This window comes from Manis javanica, chromosome 14 (genome assembly GCF_040802235.1).
Source record: "Manis javanica isolate MJ-LG chromosome 14, MJ_LKY, whole genome shotgun sequence".
Taxonomy (NCBI): domain Eukaryota; kingdom Metazoa; phylum Chordata; class Mammalia; order Pholidota; family Manidae; genus Manis; species Manis javanica.
In genome coordinates this window covers 1,052,595-1,065,367 of record NC_133169.1, presented here as the reverse complement: position 1 = coordinate 1,065,367, position 12,773 = coordinate 1,052,595, and the positions used below count along the sequence as shown (strand labels likewise).

Sequence of the window (12,773 nt, the reverse complement as noted above, 5' to 3'; positions counted from 1 at the left end):
TTTCAGCCACAGCCTGTGCATGTGGCCCAGGAGCCCCGTCCCCTCCATCACCTCCAGCCCTCTGTTCCACTTCTCCCTCACCTCCTTGGCAGACCCTTGGGGTGCCCAGGGGTCCCCACTTCTCTCTTCCCATGCCCCAGGATGAGCTGCCGAGGGGGTCTGGCCTCTGGACGGGAATCCCCTCTGGATACCGGGGCTCCCACCTTCCCTGTCCAGCCTGGACGGCCCCGTTTCACTGTTCCGGCTGCCCCATGGCCTGTCCCCAGCCAAGTCACTGCAGTGATTCACTAAACTGCCTGCCGGTCAGAAACGGGATTCGCCTCATGTGCGGTCTCCTCACCCACCAGCACAGGCGGGGCCGGGTGAAGGGACAAACGAGAAAACAGCACCCAGAGGCGCAGTGGCAGGAAGCCCAGCGTCAGGGCAGGGGAGCCAGTGAGATCTGCCCGGCAGGGCTCCCTCCTGGCTCTGGTTGCCCCCAGGCCCTCTAGATTGAAGCAGCTGGACAGCAGCCACCAGTGACCAGATGTGGTCTGCAGGGCCAGCCTCCAGAGACCAGGCGCAGAAGGGGACGGCCTGGCATGAGGGCGCCGGCGGGGGTCACGGGCACAGGAGAGCAGCCAGACCAGGCGCTGGTGGCTCTGCCTCCGGAGTCCGCATCCCACTCCCAGGAAAGCCCGCGGTCCCCCTGCCTTATCACAGCGCCCTGCTCTCATAGGCTGCTGCTCACACCTCTCATTGCAACACTGCTTAATCCCACCTCATTGACCTCCATTTATGAGGCTGTTACCTAGTTCCCTGTTTCTAACCAGCAGCCTTCTTCTTATTGCCATTCTGTTCTGCCCTGTGTTGTTCCGGTCTCCCAGATAACTGTTCCCATTGGTGCACAGCAGCCCCGGTCCTCAGGATGCACCTGGCCCCTGGCAGTTGTTCGTCCAGTAAATGCTTGTGGAGTGCCTGCTCTGTGACAGGAGGACGCTGCCAGGACCTGGGGAGGCAAGATGGACAGGGACTGCTCTTGGGTACTGGGTTCCTTCTTGGGGTAACAGAAATGTTCTGGAGTTAGTGGGTGATGGTTGCATCTCTTGTGAGTATAGCAGAATCTTAAAAAGGGCAAATTTTATGATGTGTGAGATTTATCTAAATGAAATACAGTTTTTAAGAAAGAGCCTCTCCACAGAGCTAAACATAAACACATTTATTATCAAACTTTGTAGCGCTAATGTCAAATACAGAACAGGTATGACATCAGCTTAAATAAATACATACTTTAAAAATCATAAAATATTTTAAACCATAATTTAAAATACTTTATAAAACCCACACACAGACGACATGTACATCTCACACAGCTATTTCCAATGCAGTATGTAGAAATATTTACAACGTTTGAACAATTTCAGAGAAAACAATAATTCTTCCCACAAGTAGCTTGATCACAATAGATGTGGGGTTTTTTGCTCTCTCCCTTATTTCCCTGAGTTCTTTTGCCCCCTAAAAACCTTCTGTTCTCGCCCTTGGCATATCCCTGTTTCCTTTTGGCCTTGCCACTACGCAGCTGGCACTTCTCTGAAGCACACGCTGAGTTAATTACTGCAAGTGTGGGGGAGCTTTGATTCTAAGGCTACAAGGTTGGACAGCGCTGGCAATACCGATGGGTAATTCACCATTGCCAGTGACAATTTATTATAAATAAATATAAATATGCTCATATAGGCTTTCTTCTCTTCAAGAACACTCAAACAGAATAAGACAATTAGGGAATAATTACTAGGCAGGATCACTCTTTAAAAATCCACTAGGCAAATCCTTTACATGGTGAGTTCCTGTCACAGATTTAAAAGCTTATGTAACATACAATGATTCTATGTTGACACATCACTTCTGACATTTTCGTAGAAACACAAAACACATCCACGTTTCTGCGTGCTTTGTTCAACACGGACATTCATAAAATTGTACCTTCATTTGTTGGCATTTACAGTTCTATCTTGTCAGAACATCTGGCCTCATAGAAGTTCTTCACCATGGAAACCACAGACCTCTGAAGATGGTGCCTGAGTGCACAAGTGTGTGTGCCCACCGGGCCTCGCTCTCTGGATACCACTCGTGTTCTTAAGAGCAACTGTAGTCAGACATTCAGAACTTTACACTGGCTAACATCATGCATTACTAAGGGACAGTATTTGCCCTTTTTTGGAATGAATTCATGCAGATGTAACACTAGAATTTGTTAGTAAGAAAAGATCTACGATCAGTAACTTTTATCCTATCGTTGTCCTAATAGTTCCCTATTTTAAAGCTCTTGCAACACGTGCACTGAATTAAGAGTTATGGGAGCTTCTCCTGGATCCAGTGTTAGCAGAAAGAACACGGCCGCTTGGAACGCTTTCCAAAGCCCCTCTCCTTGGCATCCTCAGAGCAGCGTGGTCCACGCTGTGCTTCGTGTTGCCCGCGCCTAGTACCAGGTCGGACTTGTACTGTCAACAAACCTTCCCTGCGCGGTCACCATGGGCGTAAAACATGGTCATTTTTGCTTTGCGGTGACTAATAGAATCTCTTTGGCCAGTTTGTTTCCTCTGAATTGGGGACCATCATCTTCACCCCCATGGCAGCAGCCGCATAATCGGCCACGGAAACACTGTGAGGAGCCAGAGAGAAACGATGCCCACAAAACACTGCGTGTCTCTGCTGAGGTGCCACAGCAGGCGTGGGAGGATTGGACATGGATTCTGGGCCCCCAGGGCCTTGGCCCCTTTGCTTTGCCTGGAGAGAAGGTCCTTTCCGTCCAGTCCCCGGACACCCCCAGATTCCAGGATGGGAGAGGGGGGCTCAGCCCTGCTGGGTGGTGCGTGACAGCTTCGTGGGCAGCGAAGGTGGTGGGTCAGAGGCAAGAAGGGCCCAGACTCCAGGAGGGGCCCTGCCTCTGCTGTCTTTGGGGGTGCTGGTACTGCGCTGCTCCCCGTGGACCCGGGCTCCTGCAACGGGAAGGGTGCGCCGTCAGGACACTCCATGTGCTTTGCACCAGCTGTGACCATGAATTCACCTCCTAGCCCCACCGCCTCCCACTCTCCTTGGGGAGGTCCAGACGTGAGCATCGAAACCCCGCACGGCTGGGCAGAGGGCTCCTCTGCAGGACACTGTGCGTACAGGTCACTATGCGTTTGTCCAAGCCCGTGGGGTTTACAAAGCCACGAGGAAGCCTAACGCAAACCGCGGGCTTCAGCTAGTGATAACACATCGGTATCATGTTGCCGTCAAGTGTAACACTAATGCAGGACATTCATGATGGGGAAACTGTGAACAGGGCTAAACGGCCCGTTAGAACTCTGCTTTCTGCTCACTTTTCCCATAGACATGAAACTGCACCAATAAATAAAGTCTATTAATTTAAAGAAATCTACTCAGAGGGGACTTGACCCTTCCAAATTGTCACAAAGCAGAGCAGTTAAGAACATGGATTCTAGAGCCAGACTGCCCGGTTTGAATAACGGCTGTGCCACTAACTAGCTCTCAGATTTCAGGCGAGTCATCTAATTTCAAATGTGTGCCTCATTTTCTTCTATCAAAAGAAATATATTAACAGCCCCGATCTTACAGAATTCCTAGCTTAGAACAGTTTCTAGAAAAAGTAAGTCCCAATAAGGGTGAGGTATCATCATTACTAACTTTCATACATGAAATGACTCAATAAGGCCAGGTTCGTATTCCTGTCCTGTCCTGCACAGAGATGGAACGACTTTGCGTGAACTTCCATGAAGGTGGAGGGTCTCCCTCAAGACAGGCAGGTTTGGAGGGATCAAGGAGAACATGTGGAGGGAGTACCTTCCCTCAGACCATGTGTGATTTTCAAGCCTTACCTGATTGCTTTGGACTTAAATCAACTCAGAAGGCATTTGGTAGGACCCCGCTGACTGAAGGCTTTGGTAGCTGCTGTGGAATAAATCAGAACACTAATAAACCGCTGTTTTCTGACACGAAGAGAGAAAAATGTATAGCATGTCCAATGCCATGCTTTGTACGAGCATGCAGCTTACCTGGCAGGGACGAATTTCCTCGCTGCAAGAGAAAGAAGATCATTAATTTAGACTAAAGGGCTTTCAAGGACGCATCAAACCCAGAAACAACAGGACTATTCGTCAGAGGTTGCAAACTCAATGGCTTCAGGGCGCCTGTGATAATCAGAGCACACGCAGCTCCATGGCTGCTGGCGGGAGAGTCAAGCACACCCACCTAAGGAAGGGCACAGGGGCTCGTGCAAGCCCGGCCTGCCAAGTCCACCTCCCGATTTTTCATAAGAAGTCCCAAATCTGGATTTTATGTGAAATTTTCTACTCTGTGAATGTCAGAACTGAATTAAAAACATGTTTAAATACTCTGTGGGCCAAACAAACCCCGGGTGTGGCTGAATGTGTTTGGGTATCCCTATGAGGTGCTCCAGAATTCCTGTCTTCGAAGTGACTTTTCTGGAAACATTTCATCCACCTGCCTGGGAGCACCAAGCTGGGCAGCCTCGCTGCACTTCTCCAGGGGCCTCTCAGGCTTCCCAGTGCACACAGCCCCTGCAGGTCAGCGCCAGCACCACGCACATTCACATGTCCTACAACTCGCCCCGCTGTGCGCTGTGCTATAAGCTCTTTCCCTGAGACTTCTGCCTAATTATTGTGCAGTTTATTAGGCTTATCTAGTAACTAGCTTCGAATCACTGTTTAAATCTGCAAGAGAGAACATGACTCATCCACGACAAAAAAGATTTTTTTTCAAAAGCGTTTTTAGAGCACATTCACCAACTCCCTCCTCACCTTTTCTCCGCAGGCGTTTCAGAAGCCAGAGCAGAAATGATGCTAATGTCAGGAGGGAAGTCCCAGCAGCAGAGAGTCCAGCCACCAGGGGGACGCTGGACTCGGGGGGAGCTAAGGAAACAGGGGAGGTGGACTGTCAGGAGAAGGAAGGGAACTGGAGGCCTCTGTGCTGTCCACTTGCCCTTCACCGCGTAGCTGTGACCCCTGTGCTTTACGATGTCATGTGCAGGGCGGAGGATGCATCTAGGTCAGCGGGTGAGGAGGAGGCGCTCTTAAATCTTTGAGATCTGCCCCAAAGCGCCTTAGCTAGCGGGCCTCCCACCTCTGCTGGCAGAACCACACCCCGCGTGGCCCACCTGCTGGCACCCCCTCACTCACCCCCTTTGCCTCCTATTCTCCCCCCAAGCTCTCCTTTTCCAGTTGTCAGAATTCCACCCATTTCATCAATAAGGCGCCTCCCCTATTTCTTCTCTAACCCCATCAAATTCAATATTCCCCAGCTTGTTCATCTGGGCTGGTTAAATGGGTGGTTCATTTTTTTAGCCAGATAACCTCCCTTCTTCCCTCTAGTTCCCCAGGGAACCACCATCCATGTATGCTTCACCTGCACAGGTGGGCAGCACCTCAGACCAGTGTCCTGCGGCACCACACGTCAGAGCGTCAGAGCCATTGAGCTTCCAGCCCTCAGGACACGCAAACGTGCACACGGCACCAAACACGGGCTCCCCGCTGCAGCTCACGCTGACCTTGGTGGGAGCGGCCAGGCTCGGACAGCGCACCGCTGTGAGGGAGAGGCACACAGGCAGAGGTTACAATCTGCTGGAAACTTGTAAACCTGGCTGAAACGTGTGACTACATTTAACTCATAAGCGCTCCGTTCAGCACGAGGCAGGACCAGGCCCCAAGGGGAGTCCGGGCCCAGAAGTGCATGAAGCCCCTGAGTTATGCCCCTGTAAGCCGGGATGCAGCCTACCTTGGCAGGAGGGCACCTCCTGTGTCCACCGTCCCTCAGGCGTGCACTCGAGGTGAGGGGATCCGTGCAGCTCAAAGCCTTCTTCACAGCTGAAGGCGCAGGAGGACTTGTAAGTGAACTGCCCCGTCGGGGGATGCGAACACCTCACTGCGCCCCCCCGGGGCTGGCGGACGGTGTCACATCTCACAGCTGGAAGACATGAGCAGCTACGGTCAGAGTCCACACCAGGCAGCAGCCAGGGCCCTAGCTCTTTGCTGGTTCTTATCTCAAAACAGAAACAAAACCCATACCTTCACACGTGGGCTTCTCACTGTCCCATTCCCCTGTGGCGCCACACTGGAGCTTTTGGGGTCCCTTCAGCACAAACCCCTGCTCACAGGAGAACTCACAGCTGGACCCACTGTGGAAACTTCCAGAGGTACCAGGAAGGCAATTCACATAGCCTCTCTCTGGGCTGGACAAGGCTTCGCACTGGAAAGCTGAGACACCAAAATGCTGGTCAGAAAATGTTGCAGCAGACGGGGGAGTTGCAGCAAACGGGAATGCTGGGCACGCAGTGTGTGGGCCAGGTGCATGCTGGACAAGCATCGCCCAGAGGGCTCCTGATTATTCACTGTCCTCAAGGCAACCGGGAGGTGGGCTGTGTTTTCTCTGAAGGTTTTTCCTTCCTCCACAGTGACACTAATTAAAGGACAACCCGTTAAGGGTTGAATGACATGAAGTGAGGGTCAAGAGAAAGCTCTTGTTTATTTATGTGTTCAGAGAGCAGCGTATGGGCCCTGGCTGCTCACGATGATGCCAGGAAGGGAGGGAAGAGGGTGGCTGGTAACACGTGCGGCTCTGCCATTCAGTTCTGGCCTCGCGGCCTTCTGCCCCGGGGAGTCAGTCTGGGCTGCGTTTGGCCACAGGAGTGCCAGTCCCTGAGAGCGAAACTGCTTGTTTTCAATATCCTAGCCCTCACTCTAATGTAAATTTAATTTGGGTGCTGATGTCCTATTGAGGGTGCCCCTAACCTGACACCACCCCTCTGCACTACCCGTCATGAGCAGTTTCAGCAGGAAGGTGTGACCAAAGCTGTAGAATCAGGTCGTGTTCCCATAGCCCTATGTTTTGAATGGTCTCACGTGATTTCCCCGCAGATTCAGATTTCTGCCCACTCTGTGCCAATGTCTTGATGTTACATCAGCCTGGCACCGTTCAGAAGCTGGCAGTGTCCCTCTACTGCCTACAGTCCTTGCCCCAAATCACAGAGGTTCTTTTACATGAACCTCAAAGATGTAAGGTGCTTGCTGCCCATCCCACTGATACCATAGGTGAAGCAGGCATGTGGTTTCACTATCGTGCTCAGGTTTGAGGACTGCTGCTCATTAGGCACCCCAGGCTTACCCTCACAAGTGGGGGCTTGTTGTGTCCACTGCCCTCGTGCGGTGCATTCGGTCTGGGTCGGCCCCTGCAGCACGAAGCCTTCCTTACAGGTGAAGCTGCAGGATGACTTGAAGGCGAACTGTCCCGCGGGCGAGTGCCTGCAGCTCACAGAGCCGTCCTGAGGGTGGCCCATGGCGCTACATGTCACAGCTGTAATGTATGTACCATTCATGTTAGCAGGTCTGGTTGCCCATTTCAAGAACAGGTTGAGAAAAAGAAATCGTCACACGGAGCAGCTCTACCTTTACACACTGGCTCCTCGTTGTCCCATTTCCCAGATGAGGTGCACTGGAGGCGCTGGGCTCCCAGGAGCTCAAATCCCTCCTGACAGTGAAACGCACAGGTTGTGTTCCACGGGAAGCCTCCCGGGCTCTGGGGACATTCCACGACTCCGTTGGCAGGCTCTGTCAAAGCGCCACACTCGGCCACTGGGGATTTGAACAAGCACCGTGAATTTCACACAGAAATGCTATGTGCGCTTCCTGTTGAATTGGAGCCGAGTCATCAAGGGTCGGTCCCAAAGCCCGGGGTTAACTCCTGGGGACACGAAACCCACAGTAAAGCTTTCCTGCTTTTTATTGATATTTTTATCTTCTCTGATCGCTTTTTACATGGATGGTGCTGAGCGGTCTCTGAGCTATTTTATCAGACCTTTCACAGGGCTGTGATCTATTTTATTTTACATAAGGTAAAAATGAAGGGAAAAAACCCCAGATTCTAGATCAGGGTTTATGACGAGTTGTGATAAAAACAATACTGACATGTATGTTCCCTTATCTTAGCGCAGCTGGACCTAGAAGATCAAATTTGTCTCTGGCTGAGAAAGATAAGACAGAGAGAGGAAGAGATATTCCGACTCCTTGATTATCGTGGTCCTCGGTTAGGCCATTAAACGGGAGAAGCGGGCAACGAAAGAGGTGAGGAAGCCAGTTAGATTTCTCGGCTGTGGCTCCCCAGTTTTACGCAATCCCTTACACATCATCAGCGCCTTGGAAAGCCTCATTTCAAATAGAATGAAAACCTCTCTCAGGCCAAGCAGGTACGTATTAGCCATGCATACTGGCCGGGAGAACATGTTCTATTAAAAACAATAACAAATGGAACCTTCCCTGGAGTAAGTTGGATAAAAACTTGGGCCACGTGCGAGGAGTTGGAGGACGTTCTGCGCATCTGAGAGGGTTACCTGTGCAGGCGGGACGGGGCGCGCTCCCCTGGCCGGATTGGGCCCGTTTCCCTCTGTCCCGCCCCTGCTGGGAAGAGCCCTGGAAACTGGCTCCTATTTATCGTGTGCTGCCTGCCTGCCAGGCACCTGTTCACATAATCCCACCCGCCGGCCTTTGAAGCTGGTACTGTTACTGTCCTCGCTTTTCAAAGAGGAATCTGGGGCTCAAAGAGTCTAACGACCTTATCCAGGCAGCTTACCCGCTTGGCAACAGACCTCGGGTTTGAACCAGGGGGGTCTGACTTCCTAACCTCAGCTCCCAGTCGCCCTCTGACACGACATGCCCCAGGGACCGGAGGACATGCCGACCCGGCCCCCCAGCCAGCAGGACCGAGGTGGACCCACACCTACCTCGCTCACACCTGAGTCCATGGAAGCCAGGCTGGCACCGGCAGGTGTAGTTGTTGATGGTCTCCACGCACTCGCCGTGGCCACTGCAGGAGGCGGGGGTGCAGGCGGCTGCAGAGAACACAGGCCCTGCTGAGGACTGCTACTGAGCTCGCCTGAGTCCCCTGGACTCCGGGGTCGACAGCGTGCAACAGAGACGTCACCAGGCCTACCGAGTGCCAAGACGCTCACCGAGGAGCCTTACAAAATGCTGAGTTTTAGGCTCACCTATTCTAAGCTGAGACGTTAATGTGTGGATGTCAGAAGTACGGCTGCAAAGAGCACCAGGAATAGGAAATTCACCTTATCACAACTTCTAAGGCTATGTCCCCACCGTAAATAAGCCAGTCACTAAAGCATGTCCTGGTATGCATGGTACACTCTGTATGCGTGGACGTACATGTGCGTGCACGTATACATACACACATGGAGTCTTGCCTATGCTCATGCAAAGAAACAAATAAGGCATATTTTGTCAAATTGAATGTTCTAAGATCTTCACTTTTGGGACACAAAACGGCCACACTAGGGACCACATTTGGCACTGTCGGCGATGTGCCAGGACGCCCGCCGCCGCCCCAGGCTCCCTACCTTCGTAGCACAGGGCCAGCTTCTTCTTGTCACACCTCTCGTCGTTCCACCGGCCCGTGTCCGTGGCCCTCTTGATGTAGATCTCCACGCAGTCCTCATTCTCTTGTTTGTTGTTCGGCTCCCCCGAAGCCCAGTTCTCGGCTTCTTCGGTCAGAGGCTTCTGGGTCCCCACCCAGGTCCACGTGCTGTTGATCTTCCTGAGTCCGATCCAGTAGTAACTGGGGGAAAAGCTGAATTTGGAGTTCAGGTGTTCAATCTCCTCCTGGTTCTGAATGGCGACCAGATGCGTGTACCTCTGCTGACAATAAGCCCTGGCCTCCTCGAAGGTCATGCTTTCCGTGGAGGCACCGTAAGACCACGCGGCACCGTCTCTGAGCAGGAGAAGCGCTGCGGGGGGACAGGCAGGGGGAGGGAGGTGAGTCCTGCTGGTCCCACTCTTTTGAACGGAACTTCCCTTGCTGTGTATCGGGTCGCACAGCGGCCTTGGGGATAGCAAACTGTTTTCACTGTTTGCAGAGTCAGAAGGGCGTGGATGGAGAGACTGCCACCTATTGGGGGGCCCTCCACGTGGCGCTCCACCTGTACTCACCCACTATACCCGTCATACGCCCCCCGTGCAGTGGCATGGTAACCAGAGTAACAGCTTTACGAGCGTGTAGTACACACCACTGAACTGTCTGAGGCACTTCCCACGAACCACGGCTGTGGTCCCCCGTAAAGCCCCTGGGAAGCAGCCCTTTCCACGGCAGGGAGCTGAGACACAGAGGCCAACAGCCCTAGCCCAGGGCACACCACACTGTGGGGAGAAGCTGGGATGCTCGCAAATGTTCTGCGATGCACAAAACCCCTACAGGGGAGCATTAGTCCGCCCAAATGTCAGCCGCGCAAGGATGAGAAACTCCAGTCTATTGACCTTGACTTACCAAGAGTAAGAGTGGAGAGAAACTGTGAAGCACTCATGACTTCAACAACTCTTTTCATCAAAAGATTAGGCTTGACGGCTTTTCTGGAAGGAAAACATGCCAAGCTAATTACATTAAGAAATGCCAGGCGGCCAGTTACCTGCCTCACTTCACAGCTATGGCAGCAGCAGATTTTAGGTGAAGGGCCCCAGTGTCCCAATCTTTGTTTCAGAGATGACTTGAATGCATAAATATGAAACTTAAGATTTTCATCATGTAGGCCAAAGAGAAAAGCCAGGTTTTGTTATAGAACCAAACAACCCTGGGTCCATGTGCCCAATGTGCAGCAAAGCCAAATGCTGACGTCAGGATGTAATAGAGAAAAGAGGTTGTTTACTGCAGGGCACCAAGCAAGAATGGGTATCTAATGTGTAAGGTCCCAAACCGGCTGCTGGCTGGCACACAGGGGCTTTTGAGGGGCACAGTTACAGGAGGGGGTGGGTGGTCAGCTGGTGCCCATTCCCACTGGTGGGTGCTGAGGTGACAGGGGGCTGCTTCAGGAGTCTCAACTATCACCTTTTCTCCAGGTGCTTACAGTCAGGTGTGGTGGGGGCGGGTCCTAAGTTCCTGTACAACATCTCAGGGATGCATGGTCAAGAGATAACCTCGGGCCGGCGGGGGACTCAGCGTGCTGGGCCTGTTCGGTTTGCTGTCCCTGGGTCTGCAAGCTCCCTCTCTCTCCCCTCTCCAACCACCCAGGCGAATTCCCACCCTCTGGGCCATAATCCAGGGACTCAGGCTTCTCTCTTTGTTCATAAGAAGTCCAAGGGGCTTCATCCAAAGGGGGTCCCTGGGCTGTCCAGCTTTAGCTAGTCTGGACGGAAGGAGAGCTTGCACAGGCCCGTTATCCGAAAGCCTTTTGCACATCTGGTCATATCAATAATCCCTGTTTCATGGCCCAAGGCTGATCTCACAAGACTCACCGTCTCGGAGAGGCAGTGCTGGCAGGATTCCTCTGCGCCGCTGGCTGTGTCCCCTGCCGCGCTTCCAGGGCCGGTGTGGAGTCAGCCAAGTACTGCAGAGCGCTGCCCCGGCCAGGCCTCTTTATGGGGTGCTTGCTTCCTGTGAGTAATGGGAGGATACGGCCCAGCCCAGCGGAGAGGAATTCCCCAGCCCCATCCAGACTTCCCCGGGAATATCCACAAGGCTGGAAATTAAAATGAGTTCCAAATCCCTGTCTTCAAAGCTCTCTCCCCTTTGTTCATGACTTTTTATTTTACATGAATCCTATCAGTCTGGCACGTGGCTCTTCATGCTAATAACATCAAAGGTATGTCTTCACAAAGCCTAAAAGCATGGCGCTGCAGTGGCCCTCCTGCCATTGTGGTTGTATCAGAATTTCACAGACACAGGCAAACAGAATAGTTTTGTGACAGGGAGCTCACAACTCCCAATTTTCTCACCCACAGCTGTCAGTAATGGGTCAGCCCTTATTTCTCTCTGTCTTCCTCACCAACGCAAGCCATTTAAGGCACTCTGTCTCACCAAGGAGCAGGGACAGGGTGCGTGTTAATCCTGATTCTGTGGATAGTGATGCTAAAAGACTAGAAATGGTGTCTCCCACTTAAATGTTCGAAGTAAAACCTTGTTTCTTAAAAACAAAGAAAACGGGGAACAGACTGAAATGTTCCTGCCTGGAAACCATTCATGATTTGTTGGGTGGGTCCCTTGGGAACCACCACTCACTTCTCAGTGTCTATGGTCTTCTGTTATTTTGTTCCTTTTATTTTGCTTTGTTTTTATACTCCACAAATAACTGAAATCATATGGTATTTGTCTTTCTCCACCTGGCTTATTTCACTGAGCATAATAGCCTGTAGCTCCATCCCATTTGCATGTTGTGAAAAAATGAAGAGGAAAACTGCATATACTCATATTAAATTGACTTGAATACTTGTTTAAAAGTGTTCAAATACGAATGTGCAAAGAATAAAAGTGTTAACAGCTGTGGTCCCTATGCCACGCTTTCCAGGAGGCCCTGATTCAGGGGCAAATTTTCTCTGTGGCTAAAGGGCAACGAGGTGATGTTAGATTTTTTTTTCTCTGAGTTGCTTTTTTTTAATGAAGTATCACTGATACACAGTCTTATATTGGTTTCAAGTATGCAACACAGTGGCTCAGCAGTTCCCCACATTATGAAATGCTCACCCCCGCTAGTGAGGTTACTGTCTGCCTGCAGAGGAAGATGTTACAGAATCATTGGCTATATTCTCCGTGCTGCCCTGCCATCCCCATGACCAGCTTATAATGTGACTGCAAATTTTATGCCCTTTTTCCCCCTTCCTCTCCTCCCACTTACTCTGACCCGTCCCCCTTGGGAACCACCACTCACTTCTCAGTGTCTATGGTCTTCTGTTATTTTGTTCCTTTTATTTTGCTTTGTTTTTATACTCCACAAATAACTGAAATCA

At 51.6% G+C, this 12,773-nt stretch overlaps 1 protein-coding gene across 2 annotated transcripts; it reads right to left on the bottom strand.

The window, feature by feature from the left end:
- Positions 1–1,177: 1,177 nt before the first annotated feature.
- On the bottom strand, positions 1,178–11,409 carry SELE (selectin E). 2 transcript variants are annotated; one of them, XM_037024047.2, is made up of 13 exons: positions 11,286–11,409; positions 10,324–10,406; positions 9,401–9,787; positions 8,774–8,881; positions 7,443–7,628; positions 7,162–7,350; positions 6,066–6,254; positions 5,776–5,964; positions 5,407–5,583; positions 4,803–4,913; positions 4,038–4,059; positions 3,861–3,930; positions 1,178–2,978 (listed from the first exon to the last, which is right to left on the bottom strand). In XM_037024047.2, the coding sequence occupies exons 2-12, from the start codon at positions 10,379–10,381 to the stop codon at positions 3,876–3,878; spliced, it is 1,671 nt and encodes a 556-aa protein (XP_036879942.2). In that variant the 5' UTR covers positions 10,382–10,406; positions 11,286–11,409; the 3' UTR covers positions 1,178–2,978; positions 3,861–3,875. The 2 variants fall into 2 exon arrangements, with proteins under 2 accessions (XP_036879942.2, XP_017534838.3); XM_017679349.3 differs by having other exon boundaries at positions 3,861–3,933; positions 11,286–11,408.
- Positions 11,410–12,773: the final 1,364 nt, after the last annotated feature.